Below are 24394 nucleotides of genomic sequence, written 5' to 3'. Positions count from 1 at the left end.
TAAAGTACCTTGTTTCAATTTTGCTGGGTGGGTGGGTCAAGTAATAATTCAGATTAGTCCAGGAAGTTGCTCACTTGAATTGATGAGTGGGATAAAAATGTATTCCCTCTGTCCATGCTTATGAAAACTAAAACAACTTATAAACCACTTTTCAGAACTTATTTCGTCAGAATTTAACAGAATAAAACATAGAATTCAGGTATCAGTGCATTTCTGATTTCCATTAAAAGTGGAAAACCATAAAATGACTTCAGTTAGACAACCACTCAAAATAATTTGACTGAAATTTAACAGAAAGTCTTGTTATTGTGTCATTTTCAGTATTATGCAAATTGCGCCATCAGATAGGACCACATTACTGTAAACAGAAAACTTGTATATATTTGTTTAGAAACTAATGAACTGACTCAACCAAATTTTAACTGAAAGCATGATATTAACCCAACTCATTATGCCAGTTGCTTTTGCATTTAGCTTTTATAATGTCAGCCAGGTTATGAACTTGGACTCACCTGGATGTCTTAAATACTGTCTTGCATTGATAAGTCATGTCTTAAATACTACTTGCATTAATAATAGTCATGTCTAAAATACTACTTGCATTGATAATAATCATGTCTTAAATACCCTCTTGCATTGATAACATGTGTCTTGAATACCCTCTTGCATTGATAACATGTGTCTTAAATACCCTCTTGCATTGTTTTCAGTCATGTCTTAAATACTACTTGCATTAATAATTGTCATGTCTTAAATACCCTCTTGCATTGATAACGTGTCTTAAATACCCTCTTGCATTGTTTTCAGTCATGTCTTAAATACTACTTGCATTAATAATAGTCATGTCTTAAATACTACTTGCATTGATAATAGTCATGTCTTAAATACTACTTGCATTGATAATAGTCATGTCTTAAATACCCTTTTGCATTGATAACGTGTCTTAAATACCCTCTTGCATTGATAACGTGTCTTAAATACCGTCTTGCATAGTTTTCAGTCATGTCTTAAATACTACTTGCATTAATAATAGTCATGTCTTAAATACCCTCTTGCATTGATAACGTGTCTTAAATACCCTCTTGCATTGTTTTCAGTCATGTCTTAAATACTACTTGCATTAATAATAGTCATGTCTTAAATACCCTCTTGCACTGAAAACAATCCTATGGCTTGATTTAATTGATGAAGTCTACTCTTGCAGCGACAGTAGCAGAAACTGATCAAAATCAGGGGCAAGAAACAGTGACTCTTCAACAAGGGGGACAGACCTTATATCCAGCTCACGTGCAGATGTCTTCAGACTCAACACAATTTTTTGTGGTACTTCTAACATGATTCCTTCTTCTTGACATAAAACCATTCAATATATGTTTCACCACTGCCTAGGCTGTAAATATATTGTTTTTAATATGGTTTTGTGCATAATATTTGTAATTTGTCATCATTGTGTATTTATATCATAATTTCTTTTGTTAAATTGTTGCAAGCTACACAGTAAATTCAAACATAATAAATTCAACAAAATCAGGCAATGTAAAATTAATCAAGGGGTGGTCATGATTTTAAGCCCATGTTTATAAGATATGATATCGCATGTACTTATGAATTAATACAATCCATCATTCACTACCATGCAGTTTTTGGTTCTACAGGTTGAAGTCGAGGAGAACATGTATAATGCTTGTCATCCAGTATCTGACGTGTGTCAAGTTACATCTTTGGAATTGATAGGCTTAGCAACATAGGGTTTTCACTGAGAGACTTGTTATGTTATATAGTTTGTTATAAACTAAAATGGTGCTGTCCCAACATGATTATGGTCACCATGGTAGCAGTATTGAAATTTTTCTTATAGGTACTTCTTGTAAGTAGATGATTCAATGGATATTAGGTTTTTACTAAGGAACATTAAAAAAAGTTATCAACCTTTCCATGTCTTAACTTTTTCTACTCTATAGAAAAAATTTGGTGTATTTTAAAAAGGGCTCAGCAGATGTCAGCAAGTTGGTTTCGTACAGGTTTCCTGCGGCACTTGATTATTTAATTTGATGATACAATTTCAAAATAAGAAACATCTGAGTTTGTTTTTTTAATTTAAATTTATTAACAAAAATGAAATTGTTATGGCATTTCAGAGGGATTAACTTTTTCTATTTGTGAATTGTAACTAGTTGCAGTATAATGTGGTGCCTTAACAAATAAATCATTCAACAATGAAATACAAATAATGTGAGAATTAGAAGATCATCCACCAAGATTTCTACAGTACTTAAAAAAGGAGTGACCTACTCAACTAGTGTGAGACTTGTTGGAAGTTAATTCTTTACACAAAATTCCTTGGAACATAGAAAAATCTTTTAAATGTAGATGAGTTGTATCAGCTGATTTGTGTGTTTGGAATTATAAATGACATGGATTGTGTCCCATCACACTGCCATGGCAACCATTCTGTAACTGATTATTAAATCAGAATAATACTTTTAGAATACAGCATGTATATACATTCAAACAAGTCCCAGTTTCAAATGTCAACAATGTGCTATGGTATTTAATACAAATGAAGTCATCTTGCACAAATTATCACTGCCAATTTAATTTATTTTATAGTGTGGGTGATAATATGTAACATGTTGTAACTGCACTAACTTCATTGTTTTTATTCATTGACATTAAAAATCTAAATGCTCTTTTGTGTGTGCATAACCTAAGGCAGTATTCACCCATATGCAGTTGTACCAGAGTCTCTATTTGTTTGTTTGTTGTTTTCTAAAATAAATCATTTATAACATGTTAAGATATTGGAGATCATGCTAGGTATGAAGCTGCTTGAAAGTTTTTATTATTTTATGATATTCTTTTGAGAGCACTCATTTCACTTGAAGAAAAGAGTTTGCATGTTATATTTGAAAATGAAATCTTATCATGCAAATTTCACTATGGAAAAAGTATCTGGGTGCAGGGTGGAAACAGTATTGATGGATGTGGATATGTGCAATGAACAATAAACTGCAGTGGTAGCATTATGGATGGTTATTTCATGGCATTATTAATACAGTTATTGCCATCAGTTGCATTTACAGACATGCATTCATTATTGGAAGTTATGGTGAGATACGTTGATTGAAAGTCTATCGTCCTTACCCCCCATTTAAGCTTAGCAGTAGAGGAAGAGCATAGGTACAGTGGTACCATTAATTGCCAACTCAGCACATTTTTGTGTAGAGTATGGAACTAGGATTCAATATAAGAATTCATCAGACTTAGGAAAATCATTCATGCTATGTTCATATTTTATATTTACATTTAAACCCACATTATTTTTTCCAATTTTTCAGACAAAATCACATGCAGGTTCACAGCCCAGGCAGACTCAGGTTCAGGTTCAGAAATCACAGTCCACATCTGCTGGGTCACAGCAGCAGCAACAGTATGTTATAACAAGTAAGTCATACTAATAATTGGGTTGCATCGAGACACAAATGAACTATCACTTTATATTAAGTGACCAAAATTGGCTCTCCATAGTATGATTGTCCCCCCTTCAGCAGCGGGATGTTGGCCTTGTAAGATGGGTGGTCCTTTTAGAGGGAGATCACATAGATGTGAGTAGGAATTATGTACAAAGTAAGGCATACAAATTTTGAACTATTTAATATTTTTATTTAAAAATGACACATTGTAGAATCAATATGACAAAATTTGTATTAATGTTATTTAAAATAATTATGAATATTCATAAGTCACATTGCAAAACCATTTGAAAACCTTTTCAGTAAAACCGTTGTGAAAACATCTAATTTAAACTATCATTATCCTTCCATTCCATTTTTCTACTGCTGTGGAATGCATTGTTTATGATGCTTATTTGACTCAGATATCAGATTTCTCAGCAATGATCGTATGACTCTTCTTCCCTTTTTTTCAGTTGAATATCTTATACTTTTCCATCTAAACTTGGAACCTCTTAAATTTTGCACTTTCAGCAAGAAGCTGCTCCATTTTGGCAATTATACCACTTCAAAATAATTTGAAGCTGTTACATTAAATGCTCTCTATTTAAAAAGGAGTGAGATTGACACGTGATCGACTGGTTGTAGCCTGTTATTCTAAAGTTTCATTCATAATCTAAGGAGGCTAAACCATGAGAGCAAATATTTTTTACTTATAATGATATTACACTGACTTGAGCTGAATAAATGCTGTACTTCTCAGCTGATAGCGTCAGTCAGCTGGCTGTATTAGAGTAGTGGCCATCCTAGAGGTTATGAACAAAAATTCATCAGTGTTAGGTACTCTGGCTGAAAAATGCAGGTAGCCATTCTTGGTGGGTGGGGTCTGTTTAAAAGGGGAACCATTGTAGTACCAAACTTTTCTTGCGTATGTCATCCTTAGGCCCAAATACCAAACCTTGTACACACAGAAACCAATTTCTCGTTTAGAAGCAGTGAAAATCAATCAATCCAATACTGCAAAAATCTGTTTGCAAATATATGCATTGGTTATTAAAACCCTTCAAAAAAGGTACAGTATCTTTGCCAATTCAAAAGGTCCTCATCCAGCCCTCTCTTTTCAAAGTAAATTCAGTGAAATCAGAGCCTCCCTAATGCCCATACATCCCTTTATAGAACTGGTTTATAATATGGTGGTACAGTCATAGCAGCGATTGCAAAGCCCAGTGTTATCATCTCTAGTTGGTTGCAAGACAAAAACCTCCATTTTTACTGCAGAAATTACAAAGATATTCAGATCTTTGAGCTGCATCATCAAAGAAAACACATTTTGTTGTCTTTTTGAATTCCTTTCCAGTGCTTAATTGGACAATCGGATAATACTGCAGATCAATTCAGATAAAACAAAAAATCCTTGCAGTTACCCATTTCTGAATGAAGATTCAATATAGTGACTTTAAATATATAAATATGTTTTGTGTACTTGGCAAAATAAGTGAAATGAAAATTTAAGAAACAAACTTTGGAAGATAAAACACCTTATTCATGAGTGGCATCTCATATATAGAATAGAACATAAATATATAGTATTGTGCTGGTCATATATACACATACATGACTTATGTATACTTCCATAAGGGTCAATCTTGACCAATGCAAACTTTGCATTTACTACTAGTCCCTAAAAAACATGGGGTTAGTGTATAATGTCCCATGTATGGTACTCTTGTTCCTATTTTATTTTTTAGCATTGTATAAAATGATCCTTTCTGCTTTCTTTTCCTCAGCTAGTGAAGCAGAGACTGAACAAAATCAGGCACAGGAAACCGTGACTCTGCAGCAGGGGGGACAGACATTGTATCCAGCTCATGTACAGTACGTAGATGGCAATGATCCTGGTATCTACGCATCAACAAATGGTCAAATGTACGAATTTCGCATTCTAGATGTGGTGTTGGTGTGCCTTTTGGCCTTTGGTGTGTGATGCATGACCATTGTTATTCCAACACTTACTTTAATACTCTGTGAAATTAACTTTCATGCACAGGCACCTATTTTGTTTTCTTTCTCTGAGCGTGGACCTTTGTGCAGTTATCCGTATTGCAGACAAAGAATCGTTCTAGAATGATACAGGAAAAAAGTATGATATTACACTTCGTGGCTTGTTTCATTAACTTCATGTTAAATGTTTTGATCCAGTTATGAAAATGATATATAAATCAAAACTTTGAAATTTGTCTATAAATCAATGTCAGGCCATAAAAAAGGTATTTGGTATCAATTAAAGTTATGCTATAGTAATATCACATTTGCAATCATGTTCCAATAACTTCTTGATCAGTCATTATGTTTCTAGTTCACAGGGTCTATATTGTATGGATCGGTGCTTTCTTCACAACCAGAAACTCTTTGCTTTATTTTCAGATCACTGTAATCAAACGGAGGCAACTTTTTGTTTCCAGTGTTTTCACTGTGTGTGTGGAACATTGTGCTTCCATTTCTACATCCTCAGCCACACTTTTGTTTTAAAGAATGCCAGGGATGGTTTCAATACTGTTCAGCTAAAAAGAATAGAAAAACATAAGAAATGGTCCTGTCTTGGATTCCTGGAATTTCATTTTGGTACAACTTGGTTGGTCTGGTGTCAGGATAATGTGATTGGGTGGGACATCATGCTACATGTCTGCATCATGATGCCCAAGTGCTAGACATCACTATAAACTGCCACACTGCAGACATCGTAGCAGTATGATTGAAAAATTGTTAAAGCTACATTAAAAATCCAATTCACACACACACTCACATTTTGGTACACATTATGGTCATCATCTAAAGCTGTTTGTGTTGACAAATCATTTTGCTCTTGGACTTTTTGCTATAGTTGCTTTGAGACTTGGAAAATATTATGGTCATCACCTGATAATTTGCCTATTAACAAACCACTTTGCTCTTGCAATTTTTAGCTTACCCAGCCTGCATGGTCAAATGTGCTTATGGTATGCCCTGCATCTGTCATGCATTGTGTGTTGTTCTTAATGTGTGATGAATTATCCATTGTGCTTTTGTTGCTTGTTACCATCCTGGAGTCTTTCTGATCATATCTCGAGCAAAACTTGGAACTTTGGTTTACATCAACAAAATCTCATATACATTCAACAAAGAGTAAGAGCCATGCATATTAATGAGGTGATCTTGCATCTGATTGGCTAAGCTTTATACCATTCTGGAGGTCATATTTCTGACCTGCTTTTGATCAAATATGGATTATTTGCTTCAGTCACTAACATATTCAATGAGTTCCATAATCAACAAAATCCATGCATACTAATAAAATGATATTATTGGCTGAGCTTGTTACCACTTTGGAGGCTGCATTTTTTATTTGGATCAAACTTGGGATAAACGCTTATGAAATTAAGATGTAGAGCAAGTTTGACAGTAAAAGAGATCCATGCATACTATTTGGATTATTTTGCATCTGAATGGCTGAGTTTGTTACCCTTATAGAAGCCACATTTCTGATCTGATTTTCCTCAGACTTGAAATATGGGGTTGTATAATCAAGATCTTATATGCTTTCAGTAATGAGCTAGATTTATTTATGTTAATTAGGTAATCTTGGATCTGTTAGGCTGACCTTTCCACACTTTGTTGGTTAAAATAACAGTTTGCATATTAAAGCAAGGGAAGTAACCTATGATCAGGTCAGTGGAGAGAGTAACAGTTGTGGGTTGTTGAGAACTCTCCCATATAGAAGACTTTTTCAAAATAATTTTAGAATTCAGAATTCTTGAATTTCATTTCAAGAATTTATCTAAATTAACAAAATATTACACCTAGGTGTTAAATTGAATACCGTATAATACTCTATAATTTAAAGCTAAAGAAAATATACAAAGTAAACAAACAATAATAAAGAAAAACACTTGTGTATATAAACTAATATGTTGTATATAAATTGGCTTGGAAAGCAGTGGAGTGTGTGCAGTGTTGATAATGAATTTGCAGTGTTGTGCTTTTTAAATGTGGGCATAGCCCAACAGAAACTCTGCATTTATTGTTGTGCTTCTGTTGCGCATCAGTAATTGCAATTGGCAACAGAACTTGAAAACCACTCAACACCTTAAAATGGTATTGTTACATTAATATTTTGAATGTTATAACACATATATCATTGCCCTCCCATTTTCTGGATACTGACTGTAGAAATTTTCTGATCATAAAACAGAATTTTAAGAAAGCTAACAAATTAGAGAATATGTGACTAGGCTGCATTTCATTTCATTCATAGGTATTAGAATTGTACATCATGCTCATTAAGGTGATTACGGTGTTCTCCAATATTTTTAGCACCTGCTGGAGACAGACTTGAAATCATGATTCAGTAAAGGCTGCAATGATGGTTACCTTTGTGTCCTGTTTGCTAATTATGGTCGGTTCAGATTTAGAGTAAGTTAAATCAGACAAGCTTAAATTTTTTTAGTAATTATAGCTTGAGTTTATATGAGACTATCATAAACCATTTTGTTGATTAATACTGTCAAGATCTTTTCTCAAAGGTTTTAAATTTGATTGTGGAACTATTGTTCAATTGTGATAAATGGATGGGGGAAAATAAGTCAGTATTTTTTGTCCAACCAGTCGAACAAATATTTTTTTAGGATGAAGCCAGAAACACATGTGACAGTGTGGTATCTAAGTGCTCCAAACTTTTTTGTCCACTCCACAATTTCACAACTTTTATGAAGTTTTTTCACAAGCTTATTTTTGTATGTTAACCAAGTTTGTGATATCAGTCCCATTTGTGTCTCTTGTTATAAATTATTGCCCTTATTGACACCCAAGTAAATGCATGACTGAATCTTGTGAATGCACCTTGTATCAGAAATCTGTGGATTATCTTGAAACTTGGGAATTGATATGATGCACATGTATTAGTTGATCTTGTATTTGATTGACAGAGTTTCTTACTGCTCTGGAAGTCATATTTCTGATCTGATTTTGATTGTACATTAAATATTGGCTTGTTCCGTGACGATTCTTGATGGGTTTGATAATGAGTTATATCCATGCATATGAATGGTGTATTTTGTATCTGGTTGGCTAAGCATCTTACTGTTGTTGAAACCATATTTGTGATCCGGTTTTGATCATACTTTAAATATATGCTAGTTTCATCAAAATCTGGGAATGTCTTTGTAATGAGTTAGATTCATGGATATTTGTGAGAATATGACCAACTTTGATACAGAGCACCCTGGCATGGGAATCTTTCAGTATTGGAAATTTGATGCTGATGTGCCATGAAATATGAAGATGCAACAAACTGAAACAACCTTTTAACAATTGATTTCATCAAATATGGAGTCGACAGCGTCTGAGAATTTTAAACTAAGAATTTTGCTGACCTATGTTTTTTTTCTTGGTTAACTGCTTTTGCACTTGATTAGTAGGCACATATCAGTCAGGAGAGCAGTCAGGTCCTCTTTGGCATCTTACTAAGCTCCCCTGAGCATAAGTGAACTTGGGTATGGCCTGCAGTATATGTTGTCCATTGTTCATTTTAAGTTGATCTTTCAAAAAGCATTCTTCATAATTTAACAAAATTGATTGTAAAATATATAAAAAATTCAAAATTTTTTTACATGAAACTCATTTAAGTTTGCAGAAATTAGGCCAACCTAGCATGAGATACGGTAGCTTTTGCTAAGAGTATAAGTCTTACTAAACCTGCTTCTGTAAAAAAGAAACAAAAAAAACCCATAAAAATTCTGATAAAATTATATGGCAAGTATTCAGGCATTAAGATCAACCAAATTATGCCCCAAAAGGCAATCCAATATCTAGGGAAATAAAAAACCATTTATAATGAATTTTCTATTTTTGTTTTTAAATGAATAGATTTGACCAAATATTTAGCTATGCCAATCATTCCAGATTTTGTGGAATTAGTTTGAAATATTTATGAAGAATTCATATTCTGAATTGTATGAATTTCAGGAAAATCAAAATTTTGAGAGATAACAATTTGAACAGGAGTTTATGTTATGGAACATACTGAAAAGTAGTGGAAAATGTTTGCCACAGTTGATGAAAAGAAAATACAGTAATTTGTAAGGACAAATAAAGTTTTATTGTTTTGGATAATGATGAAGGATTGGAATTGGAAGTATGGATACATTATTTTTTTTTTAAACTATGATGACCCTAATTGTTACTGACTTGGGTATGTACAGGCTCATATGAAGATGCACTGTGATTGTTTAAAAGTTGGTCATTTATCCATGCCAGAAGGGCTGCCAAGATTCTGAAACAAACTGATGCTATCCTGATAACATGATTAGGGTTTTCATCTATGAATATTATGGAAACCTGGCATAAAGATCTAATAGATTTGTAGAAATGAAATTTGAAATAACAGCTTTATAATAATATCTAAGGAGAATTTGACCAAATTTTACAAAGCTTATTCTATCACTAAGATGATCTTTTATTATTATGCTTGCAATGCAGATCTGGAATCACATATAGCAAACATCTTAAAAATAAAAAAACTTTGTGGAAAATTTTAAAACCTCTCATCAGAATAAATAATCTAACTGCTCGTAAAATTTAGCAATAAAATAAATGTTGGCAAGGAGTCATCTCTGGTCCTCCGTTTTTATGCTTATATGATGTATTCAGGATATGCATCAAACGATAGTTACTCAAAGTTGATGCTGGTGCCAGAATTATTGCAAAGTATCTTTCTCATATCCTATTTTATCAACATTTATCTTCTGTTTTTCAGTTTTCATTTTGATAATTCACTGATGCTGTGCATACAGTGTAATGCATATCAGAGATGTCAACCACTCCAAATTGTGCATATTTATTTATTCTCAGTGAAACATAAGCATTTGAAGTCTTGCAAAATTATTATTTTATAAAATACAATTTTGATTTTTTTAAAGTGGAGACGGTAGAAAAGTACTGCAGCTACTTGACTCAAGGTTAAAATACTTGCACTGTTTTCATTCAAACTATGTAGCTGTTGTAAGATCCAAGATGTTCTTGATTGACTCGTACATGGTCTGTTAATACAAAAAATGTAGCTGAAATAAAAATGATGCATAAAATTCGAAACGATAATAAATGTTTCTGGATTTAGTTTTGGCATACAATTTTGAAGATATTTATGTTTCAGTGATTGTAGAAATAGATAGTGTGAGTTCATTGATTTGGGAAAATTGATATTTTCATTGTCACTTACATTCATTGTTGGGTGGATCTTTGCTTTGTGGGGGGGGGTAAGCACAAAATCAGTTTGGGTTGGTGTCACATGAAAAATGGTGAATTCAGAATACATCTGTTCTAATAAGACCTTTGTAACATTGCAACTGCAAGCTAGCTCATATAGTGAGATGCAGATGTATTTTATTGAAGTTCATTTCTTGTAACAAAAATGATATCACATTCAGGCAGACTACAAAATTAATGCTGGGATTGCTGATAAATATGTTCCTGGGTTGGCATCTCTGGTATGTACACTGCTTTATGGGTGACTTGACAGACTTTCAATGATTTTATGTGTGAAATGTCATACCACTTGTGTTTAAGAGTCTTGATTAAGTCTCAGTTACGTATTGCCATATCAACACATCCTTAGGAACAACTTATTCATTAAACAGCATCCCTTATTCCTAGGCTTTCAGAAGAAGAGGCAATGTTTTCTTGTGCCTGCCATAAGGCAGAGTGTATTAATGTCAGTCTGACTGTCTGTCTGTCCATCCATCCATCCATTAGCAATTTTGTTTTTGCTCAACTTAAGTTCTTCACCATCTACAGTTTCTAGACTTTGTGGATAGCTAGCAGTTTGGAATAAAGCAGAAGCCAATAGATTTTTAGTGTCAAAAGGTCAACGGTCACTGACTGAAAGAAGAATAATTGTTTCAGCACAATAACATTAGTTAGGAAAAAAAGATTTAAAGATTGAAAAGTAAGGGGTCATGATCATGGTAAGTGTACTAAGAAAATAATGGTTTTTGCACAGTAACTTCAGTTTAAAGATCACTGATACCTGCTAGTCAGTAATCTCAAGTCAGCCATGCCTTACTTATGACTATATGGATGACTATTGAACACAAGAGAGGGTGTATAATGTGCTGGTCATGGTCGACTTATCTGTTTCTTGCCATTTTTCTCAAAAAGAGAATATGACTACAACATGATTTAATCTCCTATTAGTTCCTATTTTGTAGGTTGACTGTCTTGTAGAACTGCACCATTTGCCTAGCTGCTATTTATATCTTAAAGTAGAATTTAAGTTCCAGAATTTTTTTTCATGTTTTAGTGGTCATTGCAGTTTTCTTTTACAAATATGCTTACATCATTTTCTTGGTCTTTGGTGAAGGTAAATACATTTGCAAATGAATGAAATAGGCTTGTTTTTTAATGTTTGGTGGACTCTAATTATGTTATGTTATTTTAACAGGGTTCGCTGGAATCATGAGGGGTAATTGTAGCTTTATTTGTGTGTTTTGTGTTGAATATTTTGTTTTAAATAATTGAGTCTGTGTTACTGTCTCCTCCAGTGGGCATTTTCTTGTATTCAGAAATTACATTTCTAATGATTCATATTTAAATTCATCCATCCTAAATACTATAAGTGAATGATGTGGGTATCACTTGGAAAACAAATTCCACTAAAGTAATTTTCCATTAAAAAAAGAGGGAGAAATAAATTAACAGAAAAAATAATTAATCTTTAGTTTTATTTATAATTTTATAGTAGGTTTAACATACGCAAATAAGTTTTATGGGGATATAGAAGCAAACTGTCTTCAGTAAATTTCCAATACAAAAGAAAGGCCTACATGTTTCTTTAATGCAGCTAACTCAGCACATTTTGCCTTGACCTTTTGTTTTCCTGTTGCAATAGGACTAATGGGTTTATGGTATGGTCCTTCATTTCTAGTGTCATGCATTGGTTTGTTCACAGTTATTTACAGCTTCTCCCAAATCTAGACTAATTTGCACATGATTTTACAGTAAGCGGTCCAGTATTAAGGTCTTTCAGATTTATTCTTTGGATGCTGGTGACTCAACCATATTTACTGCTATTCATGAAAACAGAAAGCCTTCAAAGAGTTCTCATAATTGCTGAACGGAACTTGACAGAATTTGACAAAAAGCATCCTGGGATGAAAGTCCTTAAAATTTGTTCAAATGATGCCAATCCACCATCAGATTAACAGAAAACAAACATTTAAACCAATTCATTTCAAAAAGTGCATCACAAAATTTGATCACATTTGCAAATATGTATTATTTCCATAAATTTGACCACATTTGACAAAGCATCTTTGCAATGATGGCTTTTAAGTTTGTTAAAAAAATATAATACACTTTTAAATATGGCTGCCATTTCTAAAACAGAATAATTTTAAATTTCTTAAAAACTTGACAGACTGTGATGTGGCATTTACTTTTGCACAAATTAATGTTGATCTACAATCAAATATTGACACCATTGCTAAAATAGAGAAGTTTGAGAAACAGCAACATGGCATAAAGGTCTTTCAAGTTTTGTAAATATGATGCTGATCCATCATTAGATATGGCCACCGTTAACGTGAAAATAGATAAAACATTAAATGACTTTTTCTGAACCTGCTTTGCAGAACTTGAGCAGATTTGTCAGAAGACATTCTGGCAGAAAGGGTCTTTAAATTTATACGAATATTGCTTATTTACTTTCAAATAATAGCAAATGTTGCGAAAATAGAAAATCTTTTAACCCTTTACCTCATACAACCGTCTTTGGACGCCTCTACAAAAGTCACATCAAAGCGACTTTTGACGCTTCTACAAAAGTCCCATAGAAGCGCCTTTTGACGTCTGCTGTAAACATCGGCCATTTTAAGCGGGTTTTCGTAGTGCCACCTTCGGGGAAAACCCCTTATTAGATACTACATTCATTTCTGTGAATGACAATTACGTCAGATCGCGTGGTCACTGTTTATGTACTGGTCGATATCTGCTATTTAAAGTAACTGGGTCGTAATCTCCACTCTCCAAAATGGCGGTCGCGGATTTCAGTCAGTACTTACGAAGTTTTCATGATTAGAATCACAACTATGAAAGATTCAATAACCTAGGTAAAGGCTCTGATATTGATATAGGCTGCAATTAGTTTCGATAAATTATCAAATTCAGATGACTTAGTGATGTAGACACAGATGAAAAACTTGTAAATTTCGAGTATGAGAAATGGCAGCTCTACGGTTGGTCACACAGCCTCACTGACATGACGGTGAACGAATTCTCTCCAGATTTTAAAGCACATAACAAATTCTTCCGTGATAAATAATTACACAGCTATAACAATCGGACTTTACTCTTAAATTGTTCCACATGTAATAGATGTGTACAAAAATGTAAAATGGTTAAAATTGCTGTTAAACGTAACATACACTACATTGCTTAATAGTTCACAGGCAAGCTATGCGTATGCGGCCGACTAGGTAACCTGTGTTCTATGTATAGCGAGCTGCACTTTGTCACTATGCTCTATGAGGTAAAGGGTTAAATGACTTGAACCACTTAACAGAATTTTTACAACGTGGGAGAGAATTGACTTTTATGTTTGTACAGTGGCAGTCTGCCATTAAATGTGCTGCTTTAATTACCAAAGAATTTTTTAATTTATAACTTATACAATGCTTTGCGACATAATTTGCCCATATTTGACAGAAAGCATGATAACTTGAAACCTTTATAGAATTTGTACAACTTTGACAGAATGTGTATTGATATAGATACCTTTCAATGTTACTGATGTGACATCAAGTACTACTGAATTTGCAATACTAGAGACCTCTTAAAACAGTTGTTTTTAAAAGAAATGTGGGGAACCATGATAGCTTAATTAGTGAAATGTTGGACTCGTAATCCAGTGATCATGTATGTTTTGGCTGCCCAGGCAAGTCCAGATCTGCTGCTTTGGTGTGTTATTTGGCAAGTGGCCTGACTACAGTTTTATCAGTATGTTGCAGCCAGTGGCATGTTAAAAAATGCAATAAAAAACAACCAACAATTTCATAACATACACATTAATAGCCATGATTGGTAAAAAGTTCCACAGAAATTATCCTTCTGAACCATAAATTCTTGGCTAGCAGATAGTGTATTTGGCTACTAGGCAGATATCATCCAGGTCAGCATTCTTGGGCCCACTTGGTTCTTTTGTTGTATGTTTGTTTTCTTCTTCAGAACTTGTGTCTCATTCTTAAAATTTTGCCCATTCTTTCATATGGCTGAAGTCCTGATTGAGCTGTCTGTTTTTTATTTGTGAAAAAAATGCTTTTTAATCATCCATACAACTTCTTCACTAGCATAATTCTTTCATCATATGAATTTTGTGATTGATCATGTTGTAATCATCACTTAGTTTATGTTAATTTATGTTGAAGTGGAAAGCAGAGCTGTGAAAATTTTAGGAAAACTCTACCAGGTACGCATTGATCTTAATGATCTGTTACCCGGGTAATTGATCAAAGGGAAATTGTATTAAATGTATACAGACCTGAACTGCTTTGTTGTAGATTGACACTGCCATGATTGGTGTGCAAAATGTATTTTTTTCATGGGTTGAAATATATTAGTCCGGGTATATTGTGCAAGTCAGATCACGTATAAAGGGGTTACTTGTTGTCAGTTAGTCAGAATCGCATTTTGGAAAAATAAAAAAGCCTAACTGGATCGATGGATAGATAGGAAGATAGGAAATTTAACAACAGAATCTTGTCACTACTTTCATTTGAATCGATGATCATTATTACATGGGGGTTTTTACCAAAAGATTTCTAATGATGTCCACTTTGTCCTAAATGAAAATAGTGCCAAAGCTGAAAACCAGTGTGTATATGGTAAAATTTAACTTACGTAAAATGTTAGAATCGAAACACTAGAATATCCAGCATTTTTTATTTAAGAGTACAGAAATGCCTTTTAACCCAGTGAAATCGAAATATTGTTGAGTGTCTCTGATGCACACTATTAGTTACATAAATACCTCCTCCCCTCCATATGTAACAATGAAAAGCAGTGACCTATAAATGATGCCATTTAATATATTTTATCACTTGACCTTGTAAATTATCTCATTCATTTGACATGTGTTTTTAGTATATGAGACACTGAACATTGTGCTCCCTACATCTCACAGGGCTCCACATATTACAATTACATACTGCCCATAGGAGGTCAACTGATCAGGAAAAATTGTCATCAGGTAGCTTTGGGAAGGGATTAAATCACACTGACTACATGTTTGTTTACCCTGTTCAAACTACATTGTCACAGATGATCAAGGTAGTACATCATGGGTAAAATTAAAGCAATATATGGGGGTACAGATAAGAAATGAGAGTACATTGAAACTTTTTGCATTTGTCATATCTTGGACCTCAAGTGTTTGTGACAACTGAATCAAAGATGGCCACCATTACCAAAAATAGAAAATCTTTGGAATGAACGTTTATTTTAAAAAAACCACTAGTAAAGTTGACTAAATTTGACAGAAAGCATCCAAACATCAAAGACTTTAAGTTTATATCAGTTATACATCTCACCCAGAAATATGGCAGATGTTACTAAAATTATGAAGAAAAAAAATTCTGAATAACCACTGCACAGTATTTTCCTAGTTTGATGCTCAGCCAATGTGGGTACATGAGAAAGCTTGCCAGTAGCTTCTCGTGAGTTGTCAGTTCTTTGTGGAGTTTTCCTGGATTCTTCCTCCACCATTGATACTGGCTGCCATGTATAGCCTATCTTGTGCTAAAAAATGGCATTAAACCCTACAACAACAAGAACAATCTAGTTTGACAGCTTTATCTAAACTAATAGACCTAATTAGAATTAGACTAACTTTTGCTCATCTGTTTTCAAGCATGTACCAAAAATAGAGAACCTGGGAAACTGCTTATCACATACAGTCAAAACCATTGAAAGAAATGTGAACAGAAAGCATCCGACTGACATAGATGTCATGATCAACATCTCTTGCATTTGACTGCATAGCAGATGTCTGCAGTGTAAGTGGTTCCATGGTCAATTGGGCCACTAGTTCATTATCTTTTGCTTTGAACTTTCTCTAAAAAAAATGTATTTAAAAAAACTATCTGTAAAGTGAGATCATGGGCTCAGATGAGTTACCTGTAGGCAAGTTCTAACTTGGCTCTTGAAACCACATACTTTATACTGTGATCTATCTTCCAGGACAAATACCAATGAATCTGTAGGTTAGGATACAAGGTGACAAAGGTCATAATGAAAGATTTGGTCAGTATAGTGATTTAAATAGTTTGGCTAGCATTTAGCTTTTGTGCGGTTTACTGAATTTGTAGCTAAGCTTGCATCATTCTTCTTAGTTAAACTTGTAAAGAGATATTGAGAAAAAGTTAGCTGTATGTTTTATTCTTAGACATGAGGTACAGGTCAGATAAGTTAAGATGTGAGGTTCCATAAGAGATGCATGGGAATACCACACAGTATGACACATTTGCCCAAATCTTACGTAGGATATTGCCAGCTGAAAGCTGTTTGAGAACTTAGGTTTGTTAATATTGGTAAATGGAAGCTTTGCATTGGATATTTATGCTAACTTGTTTAATAAAATGCTTTGTTTTGAAACATTGATTTCCTTCTGGTTTGGTTTGCTGGTATGTATATGTGTGTCAGTTTGCATAATTATCACCAGACATTTGGTCTTATGCCATTTAACTTCACATCAGATTAAAAGGAAAACAGAGGGTTTTTTTTCCTCCATCGAGCTGCACATTTGTCAAAGACCAGAATAGCTTATGGAATGGTTTTGCATCTGTCTGTCCTTCTATTAGCACTTCTCAACCTGTACTGGAGGATTGCCGTGAAATTTGCGTATACATTCAAGTCATATATCTAGTTGTTCCCATATAAAAATTGTGCTGCTTGGACATCCAGTATGACTGCCACATTAACTATCTTTCAGATCATTATCGCTACTTCACCAGAATAGATGATTTATATAACTTTGAGTTTTCACTAAAAGACTTGCGATACCTAGTCTGAATGGAAAGTCATATTGACATAAACAACTACACATGTTGTAGTAGATTTGTCCTTAGGGGATATGTATTTATCACCCTCTACCCTGTTTATACTATTTATAAAAATTGCATGATAGTAATTTATCCCAGACTAGAGATATATGAAAAAATTGTACAATTTAAGAAGCATAAATAACATTTGCCTAGAAATGTATTGGGTACATCTTTCAAGTGGCATTGGAGTTTTGAACTACAATTGAAAATTATGAAAGCTAACTAAAGAACAGCTTGTGTGACTTTTTTTTTTTGTTTCTTGACACTTTGTAATGGAACAATTACTTCCCTCCATGCTCATTCCATGTTTGAAGCTCTTTGTTGGAGGGGTAAATACTTACAGATCACGACTGTAACGTGGCATTCATATTTGTACAACATCACCATTGGTAGACATTGTCATTTAAAATTTGAATGCATATAGACCACTCATGGAAATCACTTTTATCTTGATTATATATATATTTGGACAATTGTTAAAAAAATCATTTTAAAAGAATATTGTTTATTCAATACATGCATGTTTAGGAAATGTTAATTAGTTTCTATGCAGTGTTTCTACATTTGTAGTTACTGCCAATGTGAAAAAAATTCCTGTGTTTTCCTAATTTATTTTCAAAATTATTGTCCAAGACATTAATGTTATTATCAATATATGAATTTCAAGTATTTTATTCAAGGAAATTTCAGTTAATACTTAAGCAGTAATGGTGGTATGCACTGTCAACAAGTGCTTGTTCATGAGGTTGTATATACACAACTTTGAGCCAGCTAGATCATGACACAATAGGGTGTACTGCATGTCTTCAGTGAGTGACTGACCATTTAATTTTTGTGGGAAGATGGATTTTCTTCTTTTTTTCACATTGGTATTTTAATTTTTGTGCCACTTAATAATTTTATTCAGCTAGGTCTTTTTTCTACAAATCGGAGCAAGATATTGTTTTCAAGCTCTTTACCAAAAAGATGCCAGCCCCTCTCCTTTAGAAAATTATATACTCTTGTCCTAACAGAGACTTGACCTCAGTGGGAATTTCTGCTGGAATCAAGACAGCAATGTCAACACAGTGGCAAAGAAAACAAACTTGCTAGAGAGCATCTGATGTGATTTAGGTTATCATTTTGCACAGAAAATTAACACCTCAGTGACAAAAAAGACAAATCTGTGAAATGGCTTCTGTTGTGCTAGATGAATTATTTTGTGCATGACCATTAATCTTCTTCAAGTTTATGTGAACCTACTTGCTTCTGGGATGATTTTTTGGGGCAATTCATGATTTAAACAATAAAAAAATCTACATTTACTTTGATAATTAATCAAAATAGTAGCTGAAATCAAACTAAAGGCATTGAAAAATCTGAATGATGCCCTCTTGTCTGATCCTCTTTTTTCTCTCACACCAGACAGCATATATTTTTTAACCAGTTGCACACAAATCAAAGCAATGAATGCATCACAAAGTTTCAATAATGTTATATTTAGAAGAAGAACAAAAGACAGAAATTAGATTCCTTGTGCACAAAATAGTATTAATAAAATTGACACTGTATTGGCATTATGCATCACACATTACCCTTGTGAGAACTTACAAATAATTATTTATAACTCATTGATAATGAATTTTTATTGCAGTAAGCAAAAATAAGCAAATTCTTCCCAAAAGAGAATATATTCAATGTCAGAATATGTGCAATTTCATTGCACTGTTACTAGGGCGTGAATACAGGTTTGTCCAACAAATTGTTTGACACCTTTTAAAGACATAGTGCAAAATGTTACTGACATTGTCCAGATAGTTAAAAAATAAATACATATATGCACAAATATCAGTGAAACTTGGTTCGTGATGAATGCATTTGTATGTTATGATAATGTAGGATTTAACACCAAAAAAACCCAGAAATTTGGATGTTTAGTATTTGTAAAGTTCACATGTCATTGGTGTTATGTTACTGTGATCAAAACTTTGGTTTTGAAAAATAATTGTTAATTTATAAGGACAGTATCATAGATTTGTCAGATCTCACCACACATAACACTCAGTGAAACTTGTTAGTGTACACTTGCTGGGGTCATAAACAGTAAACCACGCCCACTTTATCAGTACCATCTTGACTCATTGGCGATTGAAAACGCCATGAGACATTGTGGTGTGCTGAGTGATTTTTTATAAGAAGCTGCTGCAACTCTATTAAATGCACAGGATGAAGGTGCAGTTTTTTTTCCCATAACTTTTCCATATTCATTCCATCTCATCGTGTCACATGGAGAAATGAACAGTTGTGTGTGCTTTTCTGTAGGTGGTGTCTGATTGCCACTAGAAAGAAAATGTCCAGTGTTGAGTTTATTACTGATGAAGTTCTTTTTCAATTTTCAGGCAAACATATCAGACAGACTATGGACAGACAACTTTGTATACACCTGTGACTGGGACTTACTATCAGACCACTGGAGGAGCTCAGGTAAATTATATGCCCTTAAATTATGTTTTTGTATTATGTTTACCCAATTTTCTGTTTGCAAGATTTTGTTTCAAAAGAGCAGATCTTATTTTTTAATACAATTTCAAATATCTGTCTGCACAAAATAAAATCAGATTGTTGAAAAAATTTCCAAGTAGTAGTCTGTTTTTAGTTTATTAGTAGGACTTTGAAAACTCCAATTTTGGTTAGAGTCTGCTATTACAAAGTTTCCAGACTAAATACATATTGTATAATAGAACCAAGCTAGTCATTTTCAGGTGATGCCTTGTACTCTAGTGATGTCTGAGTTATCCACAAACTTGGTACATTGGTTGCCAGTGTGATAACCAGTGCAAAGAGGTGTTTGAATTTGGGGTCCTTTGGAGAGTGTCATGAGTCAAATACACAAATGCAGTCACAATTTTGTGTATTTTTAAGCATTTTACACTTTCATGTAGCTAGAGAACACACTTGATATGAGAAACAATTTTGAATTAAACTCTGGGGCCACAATTTTGGTGGGGCCTGTAGGATAATAGATAATAATAGTCCAGATAAGTGCACATTTTCACCTGGGAAGTAACATGACACTGGTATAAAAATGTATTTAGACCCCTTATTATATTTTTATGGTATTGGCCTATTGGACATGTTTCTGTAATCTTTAGTCATTGTTAAATCTAGAAATTTTGATAATTATTTTAAGATCAACAGAATTTTAAGGAAATGTGAGTGTTTTGCTAATATCAGCTGCAGAATGTGATTATAGATATAGAGTTAGGTTCGGATTATAAATTAAGTTCAGATTCATCTTTGACACTGACAGCTTGAATGATATTGAAATATTTGATGAAATAATGATAACACTCAATGGAATCCTTTGACATTCGCCTCAGTTTAGAGTTAGGCTGATGATTGCACATTTTTGGTAATTAATACTTTACATGCAGTTTTCTGCTTTTATTTTGAAACTTTGCCCAAACCAGGTTAGACAAATGGGGCATAGTCCTCAAACACAGCACCTGGATTTTTAAAACAATTTTTATATGGACTGAAAGGAAAGAAAAAAATTCAGAATTATTTACATTTTACTAGAACTTGCAAGTTGTTTTCTAGTTTATAACAGCAAACTTTAAAGAACAGTCAACAGGTTAACCAAAGGCAAAAACTTAAGAGTTGTCTGCAGTGTGTGATTTTCATAAGAAATAATGCTTATCTGCTTATGAGTGTTATAGTGATCTTGGAACCTTTCATATCATATAATTGGCTGGATACATCTAATCAGTTAATTAGCGTTAACAGTTTACTACATGCACAATTGCCATATACAGGCAAAAGAATTTGCTAGCTTGGTAACATAATTTTATACTAGATTTATTTAGGACCAAGTACAGACATTTAAACAGATGAAATTTGTAATTAAATCATTTAGTGGATAAAACTGATGGCCAAAAAGTGTTGATTTTATTTTTAGGTGTGCATAAGGTATGGCGTTTTGTGCATTGTACATGATCCGTCTATCATCTGTCTGTAATTTAACGGGTATTTAACTTTTGACTTCTCAAAAACCTCTGGACCATTTTCAACAAATCTTGAAAGTGCATCTTGGCATTAAGACCTTTAAAGATTTTGGAAATGGTGACAATCTTCCATGAGATATTGTTACCATTACTAACAATAGAAAAATGTTTAAAACTCTTCCCCAAAACTGCCAACAGAATTTGACTAAAGTTGACAGGAAGTATCCTGGATTGAAGATCTTTCCGATTGATACATAAGATGCTGATCTGTTTAAAAATACATCTGCCATTAGGAAAATAGAGCAACCTTTAAATGATGTGTTTTCAGAACTGCTGAACAGTATTTATAAAAGCTTGACTTAAAGAAGCCTCTCAAGAAGCCCTTTCAAGTTTGCACAAAATGATGCTGATCCACTGTTCAATATGGACATTGCTACTTAAAAAAAATAGAACCTTTTAACGACTTCTAAAAACAACAATCTACAGAATTTGACCCAATTGCGCAGAAAGCGTCATGGCGCAAGGCCTTTAAATCTGCACAAATGATGCTAATATGGATTCTAATGTTGCTGCCATTACTAAAAAGTATTAAAACCTTCATATGTCAGAAAGCATTATACTAACCCAGAATGCTTGACAAGCTGTCCTTGCTTTTTTTCTTTGAGGTAGGCAAGTAATCTTGGGCACAATTGGGCCAATATATTTTGTTTGGGGGTTTTTTTTGTCAGTACAGGAAAAGGCCAAGAAAGTCCATTACTATATTAATCTACTTCTCTTGGTGTATTTGCCATTAGCACATACTTGTTGTTTACTTCCATTATTTATACAATCCAAATCTTTGTGTTAGACATTAATTACAGGTGAGGAGTTGGATGTTTGTACCAGTGTAACATGATACTTAACTTGTTAGCCCCTGGAGATTTTTGCCTGAAATACGAGTAGGAAACACATTTTGGAGGCTGCTTCTGAATACATCCAAATAAATTTGCGTCAAAGTGATTTCCATTTGGCCTGATGCCTTGTTATGTTACAAATGTCGTTTTTCATTGGCAATTTTGCTTGTGCATGTGCAGAAGGGTAAAAGTACTTTTTCTTTTTTTTGCTTATTAAATCCATCTTATTTGTGGCCTGGCCACTTTTGACTTGAAATCCCCAACTTGTGCTACTTTTTGCAAAGGTTTGCCTGTCTGTGTGCAGTTGAGTCCAGTCTGCCTTAGAACTGAGGCCAAAAGTCTAAAATACAGACATAAAATCTGATTCCGACAACAGGTGAATTTTTGGTGCACGAAAAATTGGGTCTCCAAAAAATGTTTTTCCCTCAGCATTTTGTAATGCAAGTAGAAAGTCCAGATTATTTGATATCCTTGCAGAGCTATGTCTGTCTACTTTTCTCTAATAACACACATTTTGGTGTATCTTAAAAGACATTGGCGCTACAGATCTTAGAAGTAGGGTACTACCTCCTGACACAAAAATTATGGCACCAGGGGTTAATAACTTAATACTAGGGGATTTTCAACCCAAATGCTAAAAATTTGATTTTGTTTAATTATGGAATGTTTTCTTTGGACTGTTTTGATTATTATTGCCAGGCAAGAACAATTTATGCAGCACATTAAAATGATTATTTCATTTCATTCATTTTTGGAATTCTGCAAATCATATGAATACAAGAAATGACAGTGGAACTAAAGCCATATTTTTTCCTAAATAATAACAAAAATAAACATTTATCAGTGAAATGTTTTTAATGCCTCATTTTGTCACATTTGCAAAAATGCCAGCGTGTGTTTCACATGTGAAAAAGATGAATCTTTACATAATTCTTGTAAATTAAAGGTTCATGATCTAAATGTTAGAGAAATTGTTCTTGCACATTTCTACACTCCAACCCACCAACTTTCACTTTATTAACAATGTGAGATCACCTGCTGTACCACAAGATATAAACATTGTCAGTAGATGTTTTTTTTAAAATTCTTGTACAAATCTGTAGTGATTGTTTCAACGCATATTGGCCTCCACCTTTTGTGCTCTTGTGCCACTGAAATTTTTATTAGACTCATGATATATCTTCATGTTTTTTTTTGTTTTCCAATTCGAATTGCCAACTGAGCAGGTACGGACACCAGCGATGAGATTTAATTACAGTACTGTAAATAAAATTTTAAAAAATGATATGCTACAAAATTTTGTAAATATGGTTGTATGTGTTTCTATCCTTTGTTTTGAGGGTTAGAAAAGAATCCAAATTTGCAAATTGGTTTGAAGAATAATGGGGGAAATTTATTATTTAAAAAAAATGATCATTCTGATATTAAAACAACTGAATTAAATGAGGCTCCAATTAATGAGATGAATATGTCCACATTAAATACCATTTTCTTTCCCTAACATAAAATTCAATAAATTTTATCTTGTATAAAAAAACATAAGATTTTCATGAGGCAAAAATATCTTGAAAGGTAATTTGTGTATATTAGTCTTTCGCAGTTGATTTAATGTTTGTAACTCTCTGAATATCTTTTCTCAGGTTACAGGTGCAGGAATAGCCAATCTTGGCACAATACAGACTGTACAGGGTCATATATTGACCCAACAAAGTGGGACATACTTGATACAGGGAGGGACCATGGATGGTGAAGGGACCCCTCTGACCTATACGACACGTGCCTCCCCGGCCACTGTTAGTAGTTCAAGTAGAGAGGTAGCCTAGGGGACATGCAGATACTTTATTACTATTCATTTTATTAGTATTAGTTTGTATGTGTACTGATGTTGTCTTGTTGCTGCCACATTTGCACAGAAACATTTGCAAGAAACTTACCCAGTA

The 24394-nt window shown here is 33.5% G+C and overlaps 1 protein-coding gene across 10 annotated transcripts in view; it reads left to right on the top strand.

The window, feature by feature from the left end:
• The window catches only part of LOC149807216 (DNA-binding protein RFX2-like), an 82531-nt gene that overhangs the window by 11549 nt on the left and 46588 nt on the right, over positions 1 to 24394 (top strand). For 4 of the 10 annotated variants that reach the window (XM_089963701.1, XM_089963691.1, XM_089963700.1 and 1 more), the window contains exons 4-9: positions 1205 to 1323; positions 3339 to 3444; positions 5240 to 5378; positions 11926 to 11946; positions 19957 to 20041; positions 24095 to 24268. In XM_089963701.1, the coding sequence (XP_089819827.1) occupies positions 1205 to 1323; positions 3339 to 3444; positions 5240 to 5378; positions 11926 to 11946; positions 19957 to 20041; positions 24095 to 24268 (644 nt within the window). The remainder of the gene's footprint in view (positions 1 to 1204; positions 1324 to 3338; positions 3445 to 5239; positions 5379 to 11925; positions 11947 to 19956; positions 20042 to 24094; positions 24269 to 24394) is intronic. The other 6 variants (XM_089963708.1, XM_089963705.1, XM_089963706.1 and 3 more) reach the window with 5 other exon arrangements.

This window comes from Sinohyriopsis cumingii, chromosome 1 (assembly GCF_028554795.1).
Source record: "Sinohyriopsis cumingii isolate HCF-2022 chromosome 1, ASM2855479v2, whole genome shotgun sequence".
NCBI lineage: Eukaryota > Metazoa > Mollusca > Bivalvia > Unionida > Unionidae > Sinohyriopsis > Sinohyriopsis cumingii.
This window is presented reverse-complemented; position numbering and strand designations above follow the sequence as displayed.